The following is a 21,546-nucleotide window of genomic DNA, read 5'->3' as shown; positions in this document are numbered from 1 at the left end:
TATCTCAAATCTAAAGGCTGTGGATGTAGACAAGGGGTGGAGTGCTCTCCCCGCCTATGTGAAGCCTGGGCTCAACCCACAGAGCTGTCTTGATGGTCTAGAAGAAAACCGCTTGAGTGTCAAAGAACCAAGTTAGAAGCCAGAGGGTAGGATGAGCATCTGTCATTAGGCAGATTTCATGCCGGTGGCATCCCAGGGAAGTACAGGCCCAACCCTTAGCACACCCAGCATGCCCAGCACATCCTGTCACCAGGGCGGGCACAGCCTTTAGCCACACCTGCTGACACGTGGAAGTTCCAGGTGCTAAGGCCACTCCTGTTATCTTCCTGTCCCTCTGAGCCTGCCTTGCGCTGGGCTCAGGGAACCCAGCAAGGACAGCTGCTTCCTCCTGGCAGAATCTGAGTCTCCCTGGCTGGACCCTGCTGTGCAACAGCCTCCTGTGTGGCCACATAACCCTGCCCCTCTCATCTGCCTTGCACTCTAGGCCTGTGCTGCCCCTTGTGAGGCCACCTGTGCCTTCTAGGAATTTCACAAAACGTTCAGCTCCTTGCAACCCCCCCACCACTGCTTCCCCCACTCCTCTGCCACAGACAGCAAGGAAGGTCGGGTGGGCTCAGTGGGCTCTATCCCTGCCTTTGTTCCTTTAGGGCTTTGCCTGCCTATGACAGGGACACAAAACAGGCCTGCTCTGAGTAGCAGTGACCCCAGGGGCTCTTGTGGAAGGAGCAGCACTGGCTGCAGCTGCCCCCTTTCCATATCACATGAGCCACGGTGGTTGGGTTTTGCGCAGTGTGAGGGTGGCACGTGGCTGCTGTACTTTGGTTTCGTTGCTGCTCATGAGCAGATGTGCAACCTGGCCCTCCAGATGCAGGGTCCTCCCGCAGAGTAGCTGAGTTCTTACTGGTGTGGCTTGAAACTCAGCCTGGTGGAACCAGACCCTGGACCACCCAGAGAACTTGGGCTGCTCCAGACATGGCTCTGTTTGGCTACCAGAGGTCCACACTGTCACCCCCATCCCACCCCCAGTGAAGGTGGGACAGCCAGCCCTTCTCAGAGAGGGGCCAGCTGCCATCCCTGCACACCCACCAGCCTTGGGCTCTGCTTGTGCACATCTGCAGGGAGTCCAGGCCATTAGCCATGAAAAAGCAGAGGCTGTCCTTAAGAGCCACTCCTGGCCTTGTTGAGGGTGCAGTTCTGCCAGGTGTCCACCGGGTGGCACCAACAGCATATCAGTCCAGCTGCTTGGACTCCATTGGTTCTTGGTGCTCTAGCTGTGCCCCTCCCCCTGCAGCCTTTCTTGGCTCTGTCCTCTATCAAGCTGCTCCTAGGGGCTTCCTGGAGCCTTCTTGCACTGTGGCCCAGGTCATTACTGCAATCTGCTCCATCCTTCCTGGGAGTCCTGCTCTTACTAGCTGCTCTGCCTGACAAACAGCAGCAGGAGCTGGCAGGCAGCCTGGACAGCCTTTGGGGGAGAGGGTTGGGTACGGGGAGCAGGAACAGTGCAGGTGCCCAGCAGCATCTTCCCTTGGAGTCTCAGGACTCTAGCCAAGTCCTTGCACCCCTGAACTCACTGGGATGTGAGGAAAGGGCTCCTGCTGAGCCTGGAGAGCCAGCTTCCCTAGCCACGAGCCCCACCCAGCCCCAGCAGAGCCAGCCACAAGCTTGAAAAGCAATTTTTATTGAAGAGTTTGGAGGGAAAGTATCATAATAGTAAAAATGCTAAAGTTGACTGTTGTAAAAAACGGCGTGGTACAGCAGCGGGCGCCGTCTGGCCAGGGGCAGGAGGGCCAGGACACGGCCTGGAGTAAAGCATCTGGAAGGACAAGTGCTAAGAGACATCTGAGTGGAGGCCATGACCCGAGGGGAGAGGGCTTTCCTGTCACTAAGGTGAACCCCCAGTGCCTCCACACAGCAGAACAGACAGCAACAACTGAAACTCGTTCCCCGCCCTGTCAGGCCCACCCCCAGCCCCATGTGGGGCCGGCTCCAAGGACCTCCTCAGAGGCACAGTCCTTGGGCTAGGGGCTCCCATGTGCCTTCCTGAGGGAATGAAGGTGCTCCCGGTGCCCCCAGGCCGGGGCAGGGGCCTGGTCCTTAAAGGCAGGTGATAGCCGAGAGGGATGGCGGCAGACAGGGCGGTGGCCAGACCCACAGGCCCACATTGCAGGGGGCTGCAGAAGTCCTTAATGTTCTCCTAGGGAATTTAATGTTCTGAGGGCCAAGGCCATATCTGGAGAACAAATCGGATGAAATAAATTAAGAAAAACTGCAGAAGAGTTTTCCTTTTGACCTGGCGGGGAGGCAGGATGCCATCCACAGCAGGAATATCCTCCCACCCGTGGAGGCTGGCATAGCTCCTCCCCAATGCGTCTGAAAATGAGACCATCAGATACAGATGAGGCTCCACATGAGGCTCCTGGGTCCAGGACATCTCGCAGCACAGGGCTGCCAAGGCCCTCCTGGCGGCCCTCAGGCTGTGCCGCTGGCCGAGTAGGAGAACTGGGGGAAGTGTGGCCTGCGCTCGCTGTCCACGCACTCCATGTTGTCATCTGCGGGGCCACAAAGATGGCTCAGACCTAATGCTACCCATCATGCAGCAGGGCCCCCACCCACAAGCCATGAGCCTGGCCCTCAGAATGCCAATTCCCTACCCTGGTCACTACCAGCCTTCAAGAGGAACTGGATCTTAAAGCATCTGAAGCCAATAAAGCCAGACACTGCTGCCCCAGGCAGAGGCAGTGACCAGTCTGCCCTGGAGAGAGCGGCTCTCCCTCACCTTGGTCAGGCGGTGTGATGGTGATCATCTGTGCCGTGAACTCCTCATCAAAATACCTGGTATCCGTCTCTGATGTGACCTGGGGCTTGAAGGGTGGGCTGAGCTGCAGTGGGGGACAGGAAAAACAGGTTAGAGGCCTCCCTCCATTCCCCAGCAAACCCCACCTCAGGAGGAGCTGGACCCTTCCAGTGCCTGAGCTCCCCCAGGCAGCAGTGCCATCCTGAGAAGGGCACGGCTCTGGGAGGGGTGCCCCTGGGAACCCCAACAGTAAGGGGAGGGACAGTCCTGTTCCCTCCCTGGCTATCATTTACTCAGGTTTTCTTAAGAATGGGGAAGGAAAAGGTCAAAAGCAGACTGGGCCAGGGCACCGGGTGAGCCTGCCTGCCTCTTTCTGCCCAGGGAGCACACAGCATTCAGCTGGGCAAGAACACAGCTGGGAGAGGACCTCCAGTGGCCCCAGGGTCACAGGCAGGCACTGTCCTTAGTCACCTTAGGACAGGACTACCCCTAGAGGACTCGTGTGGTTTTGGGTCAGGGCTGGGCAGAAGGTGTCAGGAAGCTGGGCAAGAGCAAGGGACCCTGTGTTGCAGGGAGGACTGAGGCATGGGCCTAACCCATCAGTCACATGTGAACTGTGATGGGCATTCGGCAAGGGTGTGCTCAGTGACAGGACTCATGTAGTACAGCCCTTCTGCCTGCTGGTGGACTCCACACTGCTGGTAGAGCCGGTGCTGTCCCCCACACTCAAGGGGGCATAGCTCTCCTAGCAGCAGCAGGGCCTGAGGTCGAACCCTAGAGGAACCGGTAGCGAGCAGGGGGTGCCACCCCAGCCAGCCCCCACCCGTGCAGCACTGGGGAGGGGCCCTGGTACTGGCACCAGATGCAGTGCAGGCGAGGCACAGGGTGTGTGCAGTTCCTCTGGGGGAGGAGGAAGGGCTGGGCCAGCTTCCAGGAGGACGGCTGCTTTGTCAGACCCTCTGCGTGCAGGCCACAGAGGGGCATGGACAAAGCTCCTGGTCGCCGGGCCTCGGCAGGCCCAGTGGCCAGTGTGCCAATCAGCCACGCACTACCCTGTGTGTGAGGGAAGGGTACGCTCCCTGGCGGCTGTGCGCATGTGCAGAAGTGAGCATGCTCGCAGGGGAGGAGCCAGTCGCAACTGGGTGCATGGGGAGCTTGGCACCTTCTTCTCATACACATCCTGCCACACGATGCTGGCAAAGAAGCGGTGCTGCATGATCTCCTTGGCGTCCTCGGAGCCCCCGCCGAGCCTGCAGGGAGACAAGCGAGAGGCTCAGGCCACGCTTAGCCGGGCAGCACCTCTGGTGGGACCCAGCATGCCCCTCTGAACAACTGTGGGAAGCCCCGCAGTTAGAGCTGCAGCAGATTGAGGTCCGCCCCCAACCTGGGCCTGCCCCGCCCCTCTGCCTGGGCCTGCCCCGCCCCTCTGCCTGGGCCTGCACCCCCCCTGAGGACGCTGAGCACAGGCCACAGATGAGCACTGTCCCTCACTGTTGGGCACGGCTCTAAGCACACCTGGGGCAGGGCCAGGAGCAAAGCTGTAGCCAGGCTGGCGCCCTCACCTCTGCTTGGGGTCCTTCTTCAGCAGCCCGGAGAGCAGGGACTTGGCCTCTGGGCCCAGCGTGCGAGGGAAGCGGATCTCCTCCATCAGTATGAGCTCAAACAACTTCTCGTGGTCCTGGTTGTAGAAGGGCAGGCGGCCGCACAGCATCTCGTACATGACCACACCCAGCCCCCACCAGTCCACGGCCCGGCCATAGTCATTGTCCTCCAGCACCTGAACAGGGGCTCAGTGTCACAGCGTGCCAGGACACTGGAGAGGAGGGGCAAGAGGGTGGGGTGCTCAGTGCCATAGTACACACATGACATGTGTAGGGACACCCACCTCAGGGGCCAGGTACTCAGGTGTCCCACAGAAGGTCTTCATGGTGGCGCCGTCCTTAATGCCCTCCTTGCACAGCCCGAAGTCCGTGATCTTAATGTGCCCGTCCTTGTCCAGCATGAGGTTCTCCAGCTGTGCAGGGAGGTCCTGGTCATTGACGCCAAGCCCCACCCCCTGGCTCCCGCCAGCCCGTGGCGCACCTTGAGGTCGCGGTACACGACATTCTTCTCGGAGTGCAGGTAGTCCAGGGCCGACACGATCTCTGCGCCGTAGAAACGAGCCCGGTCCTCGGAGAACACACGCTCGCGGGACAGGTGGAAGAAGAGCTGCGGGAGGGGAGCCTAAGGGGCGGCAGGAGGCTCCGCCCCACCCCGGCAGGGGAGGGGTCACCTCAGCAGGCAGCTACTACCCCCAAACACCACACCGCTGGAGCAGGACGTCTGAGGCCCCCAGAGGGACAAGCGCCACCCACGAAGTTCTCCCACTGTGAAGCTGGGCACCTCAGGCAGCAAAGCCATCCGTCCACCCACCCTTTGCCCAGCACTTCACCCAGCCCTACCTCGCCCCCATTGGCGTACTCCATGACGAAGCAGAGGCGGTCGTGGGTCTGGAAGGAATACTTCAAGGCCTGAAATGGAGCACAGCTGGAGCCAGGCCTGACACAGGCCACCAGGCTGGGCCCAGGCAGCCAAGAGGCACAGGGCTTGTTTTAAAGGCGAGCAATATGGGGTCTGGGTTCAAGTCCAAGGGAAAATTAGGGTCTCAAGTGGATAGTGTGCCAGGCTCTGAGGCCACCAGAATCAGGTAAGAAGCTGAGCATTGGCTTGGGGCTTCTGGCCCTAGGCTCCCAGCTGCCAGGGCTACCTTCCCATCTGTGCCCAGAGCAGCCTTGTCCGAAGCGAAGGCCCACTAATGACCAATGCTGAGCCTCCCTCAGAAATATTACAGGCCCCTGGTCATGTGCCACTCCTGGGCCAGCTCCCCAGGGCAGGGGTACACCCAGCCTGCACCTCAACAGAGGTCTACAGAGAGGCAGGGTGTGGGGTGCTTGGGGCCCAGGGCCTTGGCAGGGTGGAAGACCAAGGTCACCTGCTTTGCCTTCCGTGGACACTGAGCCAGCAAGCACTGCCCAGGCCCATACCAGGTGCCCTCTCACCCAGCCTTCCGCTGGCCACATGTGAAGCCCTTGGGTGTGCCTGGAAGACAGGACAGCAGCCCCGTGCCAGTGTCTTCCTGCCCTGCCCCTCCCTGCCTAGGCAGGACGGCGCCCACTCACTGTGAGGAAGGGGTGCCTGGAGTTCTGCAGGACGCGGTTCTCAGTGAGTGTGTGGGCCACCTCGTCCTGAAAGGCAAGGCCAGGTGAGCACCTAGGCCACCCTGTCCCCTGTCCCTGCCCCATATGCTGCCCACCCCATACCTTGGCCACGATGACCTCCTTCTTCAGGATCTTCATAGCGTAGTAGCGGCCTGTGGCCTTCTCCTTCACCAGGATCACCTTCCCAAAGGTGCCCTTGCCCAGTAGCTTCAGGTACTCAAACTCATTCATGGTCTGTGGCAGTGGGTAGAGCCTAGTCAGCACCCTGCTCAGCACCACCAGCCCCGGGGGCAGAACCATCTGCTGGACAGTGTACAAGGTGGTAGGGCCTGTATCACCTCTGGCAGGCTAGGTGTGGATTGGGGCCCCACCCTCACACCTGTGGGACAAGTGGGAGGCCAGTGCTCATAGCAGAACTGGGCAACACCCCAGGCCCTCTGGCCACTGTCCTGACTTCACTTCCAACACAAGGGGGTGTCCAGGGAGGGAGCAAGGCCTCCTGTCAGCAGAGGCAGGGGCTAGGCCTCACCACACGGTGCTTGGGTTTGGCCAGGGACACCTCCATCTCCTCTGCTCCCGAGTTATCACTGGGTGAGCCCGAACGGAAGTCCATCATCTCTTCCTCTTGCCTCTTGAGTCCATCAGCCACGGTCTGGATGGCTGTTGTCCACTCCTCCCTGCAGGGGCTCAAGTGAGACTCTGGGCACCAGCAGGGACTCCACCATGCATCGCCCACAGCCAGCTGGCAGTTCCAGCTCAGGCGGCTGTCTGTCCCCAGGCAGAGCCCTGAGGGGCCACCTGGCCTAGACTGCACACATTCCAGGACACTGAGGTCCAGCCCCAGCAGGATAGCATCCCCTCCCACCCTGTGTTCATTTCCAGCCTCAGTTTCCCCACCCATACCCTACAGGCCTAGGCTAGTTTGCAAAATGACCTCTGAGGAGGGCCATCTGCCAACCCAGGCATCCATCTCCAACCCTGGAGGCCACCTTCTACAGCCAGGCCCTTGCCCTCACCCCACATACCGCTCCTCAGGCGTCTCCACATGGAAGGTGCGTTCGATGACCGTAGTCCACTGCAGGCAGCGGATGATGAAGGTGTTGGGCCTGGGCCGCTCTGTTTTCATCAGCTGGCATTCTGGGTGGGCAGGGAGCATCTGTCTGCACTTGACCTCCCTACAGTGCTGCCACAGGGACTAGGGCCCTATTCCAGCTGGGACACTCTACTCTGGAGCTGCAAGGCACCCTGGGAGGGTGTCCGGGGCTGTGAGGTCAGCCCCACACCATCGCTCCTCCCCAGTGCTTCCTGTGGTCTCTGAGCCCCAAATAGTGCCAGAGCCCTGAGGAGGGCAATGGAGGTGCGTGGAGATTGGGGCCACAGCCACCCTTCCTACCCGGTGCAGGGATCTCTTGCTGTTTTCCCAGCCACAGCTAGAGCACCTGCAGAATATGCTCATCTGCAGCACACACACCTGGAGCAGTTCACACCTGGTGCGTACACACCTGGAGCATGCACACCTGCCATGGCTGGATTGTGGGGGACACACCAGGCCCTGAGGGGTATGAGTGCTATGAGCAGAGAGGGCATCTCAGCAGGACTCTGTGGGCAGGAGGGGCTGAGGGGCCAGCCCAGGGGCCTCCCGCATTCCATCATCCGGGCCCTGGCAACGCAAGGGGCTGCCTGCCAGGCCTGGGGGCCCGGAAGGGGCTTGGGGCCCAGTCTTGGGGAAGGACCTGATCAGCACGGTGGGAAACCTGCCTGGGCCCTGTCATCTGGGCACACGGCCTCCTGCTCATTCCCAGAAAGCCTGTCAGTGGGAGGCAGTGCCCAGAGCTGGGGTCTCGCCCCGTCTCACCAGATCCTATCCTCAGAGAAGCTCCTGGACGGGGGCTACAGCACAGACGCCCACTCCATGCTCTGCTGCTTAGCAGGCCCCAGAGGCTGGCACCGCCCTGTGTGTGCCACCTCCAGAGCCCCCTCCTCGTCCCTGCCCTCAGCCAGGGCTGCCTCCCGACAGCAAGGCCCTGCTTTGGGAACCCAGGGAGAGCTTGCGGGGACCCTACTAGGGGATGGTGGGTCTGTTTCCTGGGTCTCTTCCCATATGGGTGTCCCCCACCACTGCAGGGCCAGCTCGAGGAACCAGGAAAAAGGAAATCAGGGCTCAGAGAAATCTGATCCTGAAAAGGCCCCCACAGGAGGCCCCTCGACCAGGAGCCCCATAGGGCAAGGCCTCTGCTCCCTGATGAGGAGCCTCATCTGATGGTAGGGCTGCTGACATCCTCCCCCTCAGCCCAGCGCCAGGCACACAGGAGGGGCTGGTGAGGAGCAGGTGGGGGTTCTTCCCCATCCAGCCTGGGGGTGGCAACCTGTACATCTCCTCCTCCAAGGCCCCAGAACCCCAGGGACAAGCAGGGTGGAGGGGTTGGAGGACCCAGGATCCCAGGAGGGTGAGCGGAGCTACCTGGTGTGAAGGGTGACATGAGCAAGGGACCAGGGGTAGAACCCAGGTCTGGGGCATCACACTGCACATCCAGATGCAGCCCGAGACGGATCCCAGAGACCTGCCTTGAGCCCACTGCTCCAGATGTCCCACAGCTGATCCCTCACCACCCACAGTCACACCTGCATGCCTGGCCAGCACCCTGGGCCAGCCCCTGGGAAGACTGGGCCACAGGGTGGCCCCACGGGAAGCAGACCAGACCGGGAGGTACACCTGCCCCAACGTCTCAATCACTCTGGCTCGTGTGGGCTGGAACCTGCAGATGCCCCCAGCAGACAGCCTGGAACAGCCTTGCCACCTTCACCCATCAGGAGGGTGGGACACAAGCTAGGAAGGCACAACAGGCCCCACAGGCCAGGGCTCTGGGGGTAAGGGAGGTGGTGCTCTCTCTCTGTGCCCTTCCCACCAGGGGGTATCCCAGTGGGTGCCCCTGGTACTCTGTTAAGCCCCAACCAGAGGAAGGCCCAGTCTCCCCAGAGGCCAGGCTCTGTCCACAGGTGAGACCCTTCGTCCTTCCAAGCAAGAGCACCAGGGCTGGGAAGTAGTTTGGATGGCCTGGGCCCAGTCAGCATTGGCCTCTCAGCAGTCCTACAGAAGGTGACAGGAGCCAGCTCTGCTAGGCCTGTTCCCAGGGACACAGAGGCCAAAAGAGGGCCTTGGCAGGGAGTTTGGTGGGCACAGAAAGCTCTAGCCCTGCTCAGCCACCTCATTCCAACCCAAGGTGGCCAGGGGGACACTTACGTGCCACAGAGAAGTTATTGAGGGGGGACTCCCTCTGGTCAACATCCTGGGGCCGCTCCTTGTAGCCGATGAAGGTTCCGTCATTCTTGAGGAGGAAGTATCGTGGCCGCCAAGTCTTGATGTACTCCCCTGTGGGACAGGGCTGTGAGGGTCTATGTCAACCCCCTCCTGGCCCCACCCCACAGGACATGTGCATGGGCAGCAGGCTGGGGTGGGCTGCTTGTGACAGTGCTGGGTCCAGGGGAGGCAGGCTTGCTGGTGTTTCAGGCCCAGGGCACCCAGACTGAGGGAGTAGCACTGATGGGGAAATGGGGAGGGGCCAGAGGGCACGCAGGGTCTGGCAGATGGCAGCCACAGGTGACAATGGCATGTGTGGCTGCCTACCACAGCCAGAACCTGGTGTCTGGAGGGGAGAGGACCAGCACCACACTCCTGGCAGAAGTTGATCTCTGTGCCGGAGTCAGCCAGAGGTGCAGAGCTGCCGACTGGGGGCATGGGGTGCCCCTCAGCACCGTCCATTGACCAGACCCAGGAGGCACCCAGAGCTGGACACTGTGGGCATCAGGACCCAGGCTGGGACTGCCCTGGGTCAACCAGGTGCACGGGAACATCCCCCTCAAGTTTTGCAACATCAGCCGTAAGCAGGCGTTCACATGTAGGAACCAGAGCAGATGTCCTCTGTGAGCTCACAGTGACTGTCATTTTTCATACTGACACCCGGAAAAAATGTTTCATTTACATTTTGCCGAGCAAGGAGTCTGAAGAGCAACGGGGAGCTCACTAATGAGGCGACTTCTTCATCTGCAGGGACACTGGGCAGGGGGCAGAGGAGCCGGCCCATGGGGCAGGGTCCTCCTGCCACACTGAGCTCTGGACGAGGGTACCTGGAGGGACGTGGGGGACAAGCAATGGCTCTGTCACCAGGCCATCTACCACTGGGTCCAGCAGGGTGAGGCCTAGGTGCTTAGGCCCCCAATGCACGGTACACTTGCTATGGCCAGGCACCCAGGGGACCAGGCTCCAGCCCATGGAGATCGTCTCCTGGGGTGTATGGGTCATAGAGGGCCAGGCAAAGGTGCTGCTCCTCTCCCCACAGCCCTGAGGGTCCTGGCCAGCCTGCCTTCTCTATCCAAGGCCACACTGCATCCTGGTGTTCCAGGTGGGGGCACTGTCCTCCTAGTGCTGTGGGTTGGGACCCTCTGGGAGCCACTTCCTTCCTGCATAGAAGCCTGTACCCCCTCGAGGCCACCCACCTGCCAGGTGCAGGCCGAAGGAACTCTGGGTACAGTGCACCCCCTGGGCTCCCCCTCCCTCTGGCTCCCACTACCCAGACACTGCAGCCAGACGCTCCACAAGCAATGCAGAGGCCTGCCTCATTCTGCATGGCCTGAAGTGGGAGTGCCTGTCATGGGAGTGGCCCCCGGCCAGCCCCAGGGTGGCCAGAGCCCACTTTCAGGCCACACCCCCAGCCCAAGAACCTGTCCTCAGCACTTAGGAAGGGGCAGGGAGGAGCTCTCCGAGATGTTGTGCAGAGCTTACGTGTGGGAAGGTACCTCCAAAGGAAGGAAAGATGTCACCTGCTTTTTGATGGCCTACAGCTCACGTGGCCGCAGGGCAACTGCCAACCCAGCTCCAACACCTCTGGCCCTGGATCCCATGGCCACTTGGGGCCTTGCCTAATAGCCAATGCCAACGCTGGAGAATGGGGTCTGAAACCCCAGCAACTGGCCTCCCCCAGCACAAACCCCGGGCCAGCTCTGCCTAGGTCAGCGCACCCCACCTGCAGCTCCTCCAGGAGACCCTCCCTGTGGCCTCAGGGCCTGGGAGGTGCAGCAGGCAGCAGAGACTCCAGAGATCAGGCAGAGCCGGCTGGGGGGCTGCACGCCCACCCCATCCTGCCCCTCTCACCCCCCACGTGTGCCCACCCGCCAGCGCCAGTCTGGAGCTGTCGGCCCCTGATGGAGTGCCTCCCATCTCGCCAGCTGCCGCTCCCCAGGACGCTAACTGAGCAGAGAGGCTGATGAGCACCGCACCCGCTCGCCCCGGAAATCCATCTTGATCCCACCACCACGGCCCCCCGTGTGCCCTGCACGGCCCCCAGCACCACCCGGCACTCAGTGCGCCCGCCTGGCTCCCAGCCCTGACCCAGATCTGTCTCCTCCCAGCTCGTGCTCTACAGTCCCAGCCCCCCATGGCCCCTGAGCACCCTAGGACAGGAGGTTCTAGGAGCCAGATCTGGGGGTGCCCAGCCCCCCAGAGATCTCAGGAGGGGCTCGGTATCCTCCCCTTCCCAGCTTTCAAGGCCCTGGGCCCAGGAGACCCAGGTGCACATAGGGACAAGGACAGGACCTGAGCAGGCCTTTGCATGCAGCAGCTTGACACACAGGAAAACCCTCCAGAGGGGAGCAGGGCCCTGGGGCCAAGGCTCCAGGACACACACATCTCTTTCTTCACCCCACCTCATGTCCAGCCGGGCTGTCACTCAGGGTGTCCACCAAGCCAGCTGCAGCATGGGCCATGGCCTGCATGTTAATGTGTTCAGCCCAGACAGAAGGCTAGGCCAGCAGCCAGCTCAGACAACAGCACTCACTCCAGGGCTGAGTGACACAAGATGGACAGGTGGAGGACATGGCTGCCCTTGTGGTCACAGGATGCCTGTGGAGTAGCACTTGCCCACCCCTGGGTCTCTAGTGCCAGATCCAGGCCTCTCTCCACCAGTCTCACCAAGCTCCACACACCAACAGGAAGAGACTGACTCAAAGGGGCCACCCTTCTTCTTTAGTGTCACCAGAGGTACGGGCACTCACCCTGGCTGCCAAGCTCCATACCCCATCACAGTTGCTGAATGTCTTGCACTTGGGTGGGAGTCCAGCCTGGAGGGACTGTGCCAGCCAGTGTCCTCCTCTCCCTGAACAGCCCACAGGGCAGCAGAAGGACAAGGTCCCCCAGCGAGCCCATATTCCAGACAGATGTAAGGCAGTGATAAGCTGCAAGGCCAAGACTGCCACTCAGGCTGTCACCTCTAGACAGGGTCCCTACTGCTCTGCACAACCAGGGCCTTCTCCTGCTCTCCACTTGGTGGACGGCAAATCATAGCAAACCCCCAGGCCCCGGGGCACCCCCAACAACACCCCGGAGCTCAGCTGGGACCCACAGTCCATGCCGGGTGCAGTGCGCAGCCTGGGCCTCAGCCCGGCACTGCAGCAGTTCCACTTCCCATGGGCAGTCAGTCAGGACCCTATGTGTGCTGTGAGGACATGGTGGCCCATGCCCATCCCCGCTCCAATGCCAGGACTCCTGGGCAGGGCACAGGCAAGACATCAACCAGCCTCCAGGTTTCCCTAGAGCCTTCCCCGGAGGCAGAAGAGCCAAGGAGGGGAGGGGACCCCTGCTGTGCCCACCCCCAAGATCAGGTCCTGTCAGGCCCAGGGAAAGAATACACATAGCCAGCAGAAGTCCATACCCGCCATGGCCCATGTACAACTTGGGGATCCAGGCACAAGGAGTTGGATACAGGGCAGTGTCCCCCATCCCCTTGCAGCCCCTAGGTCCCTCAGTATCCCTGAGGGTCAGCCCCTCCTGTGCTGAAGGCTGAGGTTCTGGCAGGCCAGCCTCTCCAGGAAGTCTCCTCACCCAACCTCCCACAACCCAAGTGCTACCATCAGGGCCACAAGGCCGGTGCTTGGGGAGAAGACAGGCCAAGGCCTGCCCTCTCCACGCTGGGCCACGGGTCCTGGGGCACCCACAGCCCAGGCCCCACCTGGGCCCTCCTGAGTTGCTGTGACTCTCGACCCTCCAAGCCACGCCACCAGGCCACCAGGTCCTGAGCTCCATGAACATCCTCTGAAAGTCCCCAGTTCTCGGGAAACTGCTGGATAAACACTTTGCCACAGCGGCGATGACAGGCGGCAGCTGGCAGGGGGCCAGGCGGCACCGAGCTGTTTCTCCACAGCAAAGTGAGCCCCAGCAGGCCTGGGGAGCAGGCGCCAGCTGACAGCGGGACCGCACGGTCCCCTACCGCAGACACATCCATCGCCCACCGACAGCTGCCGGGCGCCCATTTACCTTCTCCAGCACACTGAGCAGACGGCCCTGCCGACAGCAGCCCACAGGCTATGTGTCCAGCTCTCGCTGCCTACTGGGTGGGCAGTGGGCAGCACGGGTCATCTCCAAGGCCCAATGTACCAGGCCCCTGCCTGGGTCAGAGTCCCACTGTTCCTTATCCCATCAGGGTCCACAGGCAGGTGGACCCTGTGACCACGAGCCAGAGAAGGAAGGGAAGAGGCCACGTGATCAAGGCCACAGACTCGGCCTGGTACAGCCCAGCCAAGGGCACACGAGCTGCCCCCTGGATGAGCCCTTCTAAAGACGGCACTTGGGGTCTGAATAGGGATGGGGCACAAGCATCCTTGGTCAAAGAGGTATCCAGCCCCTGCCCAACGGAGGCTGATGCTACACAGATCCTGGCTGCACCTTTCTCCAGCCGGAGATCCTGCCCCACTCTCCCAGAAAGCCCAGCTGGGTGGCAGGGGTCATTGTGTCCATTAGCTCTCTACGGAAACCAAGACTCAGAGGGACCCTCAATGTCACAGACATGAGCCAGGTGCAGTGGTGCATGCCTGCAATCCCAGCAGCTCAGGAGGCTGAGGCAGGAAAATCACGTGTTCAAAGCCAGCGCCAGCAACTTAGCAAGGCCCCAAGCAACTCAGGGAGGCCCCCGTCTCCAAATAAAATATAAAACAAGAGCTGGGGATGGGGTCAGTGGTTAAGTGCCTCTGGGTTCAATCCCTAGTACCAAAAAAAGGCAGATATGACCAAAGCCCCAGGTCCTGCTGGGACACACCCTGAGCTCCTTCCTCACAGGTCTCTGGTCTTCACGCAGGCTGGCAACAATGCACACACAGGTGGGAGAAGGGAGGGCGGGCCTGGCACCATCAAACCCACTCTTGCCAAGGTATGGCTGAAGCACGGGGCCCCTCAGCTCCTCCGGCCACTCCAGGGCAGCACTGCTGGGCCTGTCCTCCAGGCCCCCAGCCCCCCCTGCTGAGCTGCAGCAGAATGCACACCAGGTCCCACCCACCCAGCCCTTCTCCCAGACCCCACATCCTCCAGGACACTGCACAACACCCACCCCTTGGCAGAAAGGGGCCATATTGGACCCCTATAGGACACAGCTGGTTCTTGTCCCCCAGATCATCCCACTCAGCAGTGTCCACGGCCTCTGCACTCAGCAGGCAGCCCTGCCCCATGCCCACCACCTGGCTTCAGGTCACCCCCACCTGGCAGCCCAACACCTGCCTGTCTCTGGCCATCCTACTTACTCAGCTGCAGCCCACTGACCAGGTGCCACCCACTCTGCTCTGGCCAAGCCATCCCCACCTGCAGTCTGTGTCAGAACCCACACTCTGGGGCCTCCTGCCACCCATTCTACCTGCCTCCCCACCTAAGGGTGGCACAGCAGGGGCAGTTCACTCAGCCCACACGAAGGGGCCGTGAAGGAATATGCTCTGGAGGGGCGGGGAGGACAGGGGGCTGCTCCTGTCCTGCTCCAGGAGGGGGCTCCTGCCCCAGCCAGTCCCAGCCTGGACCCCCACACAGCACCAGGCACAGGGGCTCCGGTCCAGGGCCTGCAGGCCCCGCCTGTAGCCCAGATGGGCCCAAGCAAGAGAGGTAATGAGGTTCCCAGTAGGACAGAGGACAAGGAGCCAGGATGGGGTGAGCAAGCAGAGCCACCCTGTGGGGGACAGGGAGCTCAGGAGGAGGAGTGGGGAAGAAGCCTGGGAGCCACCACTTCCCAACCCTGACAAAGCTGTGGGAGGCCTGAGCAGGGGCTGAGCCTGCAGGGGAGGCAAGGGGAGGGGACGTGACCCTAGAGCTCTTCGCCAGCAGGTCACCCCCAAGCCCCACCCCCCTCAATGACAATGTCTCTAAGATACAGACTTATTATTACTTCCCAGGGTTAAAGTTCCCCAAGACAGGGAGACAGAGGGGCCACACAAGCCTGAGTGGGGACAAGTGCTCCAGCAGGCAGGGTCATCCTGGCCGGGGCCTGGGGCCTGGGGCCAGCTCTGGGCTGGGGGAGCCTCTGGGTGGGGTGTGCCAAGCGGGCACAGCAGTGGCCTTATGGCTGTGGGGCAGTCCTGGGCAGCGGGCAGCAGTCCCACTCCTGTCGCACGAGGGCCCAAAGCTGGGCACTGGCCCTGGGCCTCGCCTGGGGTTCCCGGGAGGGGTGAGTGCCCTGCCAAGCCCCTCCCTGCGGCGTTTCTAAGAGCCCCCACTGAGGCCTTGATGAGAGGGGGTGGCCAGTCACCTGGGGGCTGTCCCACCACACTTCTGCCCCTGTGCAGGCCTAGTGTCCCTCCTGCCAGTGCTCTCCATGCCACCCTACAGGGTGGAAAGCAGAGCAGGTCAGGAGGTGGCCCCAGGGCCCTGCTCCTACTCACACCATCCTTCCCTGTGACCCTTACCATAGAGTCTGGCCCCCTACAGGACACCCATGCCCAAAGAGGACAGGCAACCAGGCAGCAGAAGCAAGAGCACTCCCCACTCAGAGCCACCAAGCTCATCAGCCCCAGGGCCAGGCTGGGCCATTGGTGAGTGACCCCACGCCCCCAGTGTGAGGCTGCCCAGCTTCCTCTTTTGTTGTTTGTGTTGAAGGGTGAGCGCAACACATTCACCAAGCAGGAAACAGCCCCGCACCAGCCCAGCTAAGGCTGCCACCATCGGCCAAGCACCATGTCACCAGGCCCGTCCCCTGGGCTCAAAGGCTGGCACACGTTGCCTGCCCTCTCCCTGCACACCTACACATCTCTTCCAGGCTGTCCCCATGGCCAGCACAGGTCCTCCTTAAGGGGGACACTTGGTGCTCACTGGTCAGGCTAAGGGCATAGCAGGGCCCCCGGGGAGCACCTATGGCCAACCCACACCTGACCCCAGGGAAACGGAGGCCCAGGGAGGCTGGCAGCACTGCTCACAGGTTCAGGGGCCTCTGGGGGGCTTCCCTCAGTGGGTCTGCAGAGCAACTCCCACCTTTGCACTCAAGCAGTTGACCTGCAACCCTTGCTGTGCAGGCTGACACGGGTCACCAGGCCCCACAGACTACCTTCCACTCATGTCCGCTCAGCAAAGCCGCGGCCTCCCAGGAGAAAGGGAGCTGGGCTGTATCCTCAGAGTGCAGACCCCCGCCCACACAAGGACCCTGGGACTAGCTGACAGCATGGCCAGGGCCACAGCTGGGCATGCACGGGGGTCTGTGTCACTGAAGTGGACCACTCTGCACCCCAGAGCCCCCCACAGGGACAGCCTGTGCCAGGACCTCAAGACTGAACCAGAGTGGGTGGGAGGGAGACAATACCCAGGAGGCCCTCAGGGCCAGAGCCAGGCCTCAGTATCCCCACTATGCCTGAAGGGGTCTGGGTCAGGGGGAAGGTCCATGCAGGATGGGGCATCCTGGCCCCGGGCAGAGGCCTAGCTTCCAGGCGTTAAGTTAAACTGAGGCCAGGCCTATGTCTGCAATCCAGCTACGCAGGAGGCTGAGGCAGGAGGATGGCAAGTCCCAGGTCAGCCTGGGCAACTTAGCAGCAAGACCCTATCTCAAAACAAAAATTAAAAAGGGTTGCGAGGGGCTGGGGATGTGGCTCAAGCGGTAGCGCGCTAGGCTGGCATGCGTGTGGCCCGGGTTCGATCCTCAGCACCACATACCAACAAAGATGTTGTGTCCGCCGAAAACTAAAAAATAAATATTAAAAAAAATTCTCTCAAAAAAAAAAAAAGGTTGCGAACGTAGCTTAGTGGTAAGTAAAGCACTACTGGGCTCAAGCTCAGGACCACACATATAAGAGGAAAACCCAGAAAGTCCAAATGAGGTCCCAACAGGCCTCCTACACACACCCAGGCATACACACCTTGAAGACCCACTCAGGTGACCACATCTGGGAGAGGGGACAGGCTGGCTCCCTCCACCTCCACCCCATGGCCTCAGGCTGCTTCCTCTGCTGGGCCCTGCTGGCCCCTGGGAGACTGGGAGGTGCCCACTGGTCAGCACACACTTCTACTTCCAGAGTTCATCCTGACCCAGCCTCCTGGCCACCCTCCCCTCCCTCTCCTCATCGGGCCACCTGCTGTGAGTCAGGGACACTGAAGACAAGCATGGCCAGGAGGACGACAGTGGGGTCCTTGGCTGGAGGCTTGACCAGAGCGGCTGTCCACAGGGCAGGGTGGAGCGGGACCTGTCAGCACTGGGGCAAGGAGACAAAGGTGGCCCAGGCTTTGAGGGGACCACACTCCAAAAGCAGTGGCGCAGCCGGCCTGTTGCACAGCACAGAGCTCTCCACTTGAAGGCCAAAAACTGGGTGCCCTGGGCCAAGCCCAGCCACCTGCAAACTGCCCCAGGGTGGCTCCTGAATGCCTGTTCCCAGGAGCTCACCTGAGGCAGACCTCTGGAAACGGGAAGCGGGCAGCACTGATCTGGCCTGGCCACCCACCGGGTGGTACTGCAGCTTCCTCCACAACCCACCTGAGGCTGCCTGGTTGGGCCACCTCCCCACGAGCTCTGGCCCTCAGCAGCTTGCATCCATGATCCCGGGATGGCTCCCTGTTAGACACATGGGGACGTGGAGGCCCAGGGGTGCCTGGCCAGCTGCAAGTCTGTCAGCAGCTCTGGCTCTGGTGTGGGTGATTCCGGCAGGCATGTTCTGAACGCAGCCTGGGGCCACTCCCCAGAGATGGGTGCCCACCACCTCAGTGGCAAGAGAAAGAGCCTGGGCCTGGTCTGCAGACATGGCCGTCTGGCCCCTCATTTGTGGTAGGACACCCATCCACTCTCATCCCCATACCTACACAGCCCCAGAAGGCACGGTCACCCCACATGGGGCCAGCCCAGGTGGCCATGGTGGGCTGTGCCTGGGGACTTGGGCTGAGAACCAGTGTATTCCAGGTCCCCGATGAGGGGAGCCAGCAGAGAGGCAGACCCAGGCCCACCCTGGACAGGTCACTCCCCAGGTGGCAAAGACAAGTGGCCAGGGCATCAGAGGGCTGGAGGGCCTGGAGGACACCTGTGTCCCCCCCCTCCCACTAGGAGGTCCAGGGCATTCAGAAAGCAGGGCAGTCCAAGCAAGGGCCCTGGGCCAGAGCAGAACTCAGAGGGACCATGCCCGGCCACCCTGCTAGAGCCCATGCCCCTGGGCTGGGGCTAGAGGAAGACGAGTGGGGCTGGGGACAGGACCCTCTCCCCTGGTGTGGCTGGCACCAGGCAGCAGGGCCTGGAGGCTGCTGAGACTGCCTGGATGGCAAGCCCCACTTAAAGGATCCCCCTCCATCCCACCAGGACAGGGCGTCTCAAGCAGGGGGACCCCCACAGACCACGAGCCCCCTGCACCAGGTCTCTGCCCCACCATTCCCACTGTGTAAATGGGGAAGCCAAGGCCCGAGGTGCTGGAGGTGCACAGAGCAGCCCCATGGGGTCTCTCGGATGCCCCCTGGGGCCCACTTGCCCCCCCCCCCAGGTCCTTTCTGAAGGTACAACCAGAGTGGCAACCTGGTCACCAGGAGCCCAGGCCTCAGAAGTGCTCCTACCCAAGTCTGGCTGGCTGCCACAGGCCCTGTGTGACTGGGGCCAGGCACCTCCTGGGTTGGCCCTACATCTAACAGTCACTCAACAAGCATTCACCAAGAAAGCAGACTGTTTGGGGCACAGAAAAGGGTCAGGGGTCAGGGCTATGAGATGAGGCAAAGGGTGAGATGTGGCTGAAGGGCCTGGGAGAGTAGGCAATGGCTCCATGGACCCAGGCCCAGCAACACTGACCAACCGAGCTCCAGCACACAGCTGACCACACCTTCAATCCCCACCTCAAGCCCTGGGCCCTGGCACCTCCCAGCCACCCTGCAGCCTCCTCCAGTAGCTCCCAGACCTGCCCTGCTGGGGGGCTCCCGTACGTCCCCTAGAACCCTGCCTCACGATACCCACTTCCACCATGACTCCCTGTCTGGGGGGCCTGGGGCTGCCTCCTCCCCTCAAGACACGGGGTTCATCTGCTGGAGGTGGAGTGCGAGGAGTGGTGAGCTGCTGGCACGGATCGCCAGAACTTCCCGGGGAGCAGGTTTGCAGGAAGAGGAAGTCAGAAGGGGGCAGGCTAATGCCCGCCCTGGTACAATAGGGAGTGGCTGGCCCAGGACCCCTGGCTGTGAAGCCCACCTCCAGCAGGACAGAGGGGAGAACAGCAGGAAGGCGAGGGCTGCATTCAGGTCCTGTTCCCCTGCTCCTTGCTGGGCCCCTTGGGCAGCGCCCTTCCCCTGGGCTGCGGGGCTGCAGGAGTGGGAAGGCAGGGGGCGGCCAGCTCTGCAGCTCCAACACAAACAGGCCCCAGTCGGCCAGGGCCCTGGGTGGAGCAGAACCCCCTCCCCGGAGTCCAGGCCTCAGGTGGGCAACAGGCCAAGCCCAGCAGCCTGCCCTGCCCTGCCCTCAGGAGCCCTTGGGCAGTGCCTCAGGCTGCCAGCGTGCCAGGCCTGGAACTGCTGGGTCCTCACCGCCTTCCAGGAAAGCCAGGAGGAAGGCTGGAGCGGCCTGGCGTGCCCCGCCCACCAGGCCCTGCCAGGCAGGGGCCCGAACAGCAGGCCCTGCACAGGGCCTCCCCTCCCACTCAGGAGGCCCACAAGGCTGTGACCTCCACACTGTGGAGGGGTGCTGGGTCCAGGAGCCTCAGGAAAGCGGCCCCTCCTCCCAGCTGGCCTGGCACAAGCCCCCACACCTAAAGGAAGCCCACAGGCCGGTGGCCCCACTGGCTCCAGGACCCCAGGTGGACCAGGGCTCACTCCCTGGCCCTGCCCCCCAGGGCCAGCCTGAGGGCAGGCACTGACCTCGTTTGTGTAGCCACCCCTCTTTCACGATGGCCACGTCGTTCATGGTGTCCGTGGCCCCTGCTGGCCGGGGTGGCCCAAGGGTGCAGACACGCTCCTCCAGCAGGCTCCCTCTGGGCTCTGGCGGCCTAGCTGCAGCCTCTGGAAGAAGCAAACAGAGAGTGTGTGAGGGCCGTCTGCTGGGGGCGCCCCCCAAGCTCTCAGAGAGCCCCGGGGCCACGCTCCTCGCCATCTTAGCCAGGGTCTGCCTTCCCTGTGGCCCCTCCCGGCTCCCAGCCCCCATCCTCACCCACCCTCCTCTGCCAGCCAGCCTACCCCCGACAACACCAGACCAGGCAGAAGCCCACGCCACTGGACACTGCTCCCCAAACCCATGTGCTCAGAGCAGCTGCCACCTCACCTCCCAGGTCTAGGTGCAAACCACTTCCACCCCAGAAAGCCCTCTGGGGTATCCCAGCCTCCTCCACCTGCTGCACCAGCTGAGAGAACACCTCCTCCAGGCAGCCTTCTGACCCTTTCACCAACCCTGATGACAGTGACCCTCTCTGCTCTCCCTGTCCAGGTCATTTCCAGTCACAGGTTGAGATCCCCAGGGCAGGGCCCCAGGGCTCCTCCCTCCTGCTCCCACCACTGGGAAAGCAGAAATTCAAACAAGAAGGCAGGGCCAGGAGAGCAGCGGCCGAGCCCTCCAGGGTGAGACTGAAAACCTCCCCAGGCCCCTCCTAAACCACAGAGCCCCTGCCACTCTGAATCTGGTTCATTCATTCAGCCAACATGTACCAGGCATCTCTGGTTTTGCCAGGCCCCGCACTGGGGCTTGGGGACAAAGAGATGTTCAGATGGTCCTGTTAGTAAGGAGCACCCAGAGCAGGGTGGTTTCAGACCCATAATTACAGCATTCAGGAGGCCAGGGACCGGGAGGAGGGGCACTGAACAAGCCCCTGCCCTGCAGTGGCCTACCAGCCAGCCATCACCAAAGTACACTTTGCCCATTGATCCCACAGGGCCCTCTCCACAGCTCCCAAGCTGGAAGAACTCCTAGGCATCCCTCAAAGCCCCGTTCCCACGTCACCAACTCTGGGCATCCTGGAAAAGAGTGCTCAGACACTCTTCCTGCCAGCAGCCTTCCAGGAGGGCACTCTAAAGACAGGCTCAGGAGAGGCCCCTGAGGACCACTGTGCGATGGATCCCAACACAGCAGCCCAGACACTGCCACAGGCCACCTCTCTGGCCTCCTGAGGTACAGGATAGGCACCCCCTGAGAGTCACTTTGCCTTAACTGTCTTAAACTAACTTGACACAGCAGGAAGGCCCTGCTGCCTGGGTCAAACGTCCCAACAGGGAAGACCACGCCTGGCCCTGAGGAACTCTGAGGAACTCCAGGTGCTCAGCAGGTCCTGCGGGAGTGTCAGGAAGCAGGACTAGAGGGCTAGGCCCAGCAAGGGCCCACAGGGGGATCT

General features: G+C 61.9%; 1 protein-coding gene across 2 annotated transcripts; it reads right to left on the bottom strand.

Moving 5' to 3' along the window:
- Positions 1 to 1,661: 1,661 nt before the first annotated feature.
- Akt1 (AKT serine/threonine kinase 1) lies at positions 1,662 to 20,218 on the bottom strand. Of its 2 annotated transcripts, none has more exons than XM_077799435.1 (13): positions 20,087 to 20,218; positions 9,233 to 9,361; positions 7,017 to 7,128; positions 6,521 to 6,668; positions 6,094 to 6,225; positions 5,953 to 6,018; positions 5,236 to 5,304; positions 4,877 to 5,002; positions 4,680 to 4,808; positions 4,357 to 4,571; positions 3,957 to 4,044; positions 2,777 to 2,879; positions 1,662 to 2,549 (listed from the first exon to the last, which is right to left on the bottom strand). In XM_077799435.1, exons 1-13 carry the CDS (start codon positions 20,130 to 20,132, stop codon positions 2,470 to 2,472), a joined length of 1,443 nt encoding a protein of 480 aa, XP_077655561.1. In that variant the 5' UTR covers positions 20,133 to 20,218; the 3' UTR covers positions 1,662 to 2,469. The 2 variants fall into 2 exon arrangements, with proteins under 2 accessions (XP_077655561.1, XP_077655560.1); XM_077799434.1 differs by having other exon boundaries at positions 2,465 to 2,549; positions 3,847 to 4,044.
- Between the last annotated feature and the right edge of the window lie 1,328 nt (positions 20,219 to 21,546).

This window comes from Urocitellus parryii, chromosome 6, assembly GCF_045843805.1.
Source record: "Urocitellus parryii isolate mUroPar1 chromosome 6, mUroPar1.hap1, whole genome shotgun sequence".
Lineage (NCBI taxonomy): Eukaryota > Metazoa > Chordata > Mammalia > Rodentia > Sciuridae > Urocitellus > Urocitellus parryii.
The sequence above is the reverse complement of the archived record's forward strand: the minus strand, read 5'-3'. Positions and strand labels throughout refer to the sequence as shown.

Coding starts and splice junctions, on each gene's coding strand:
- Akt1 (XM_077799434.1), bottom strand. CDS start 20,132: ATGAACGACGTGGCCATCGTGAAAGAGGGGTGGCTACACAAACGAG. Junction 4,809..4,876: donor TCGTGTACCGCGACCTCAAG/GTGCGCCACGGG, acceptor CTCCCTGCACAG/CTGGAGAACCTCATGCTGGA. Junction 2,880..3,846: donor ACCCTTCCCTCACACACAGG/GTAGTGCGTGGC, acceptor CCCCCACTGCAG/CTCAGCCCACCCTTCAAGCC.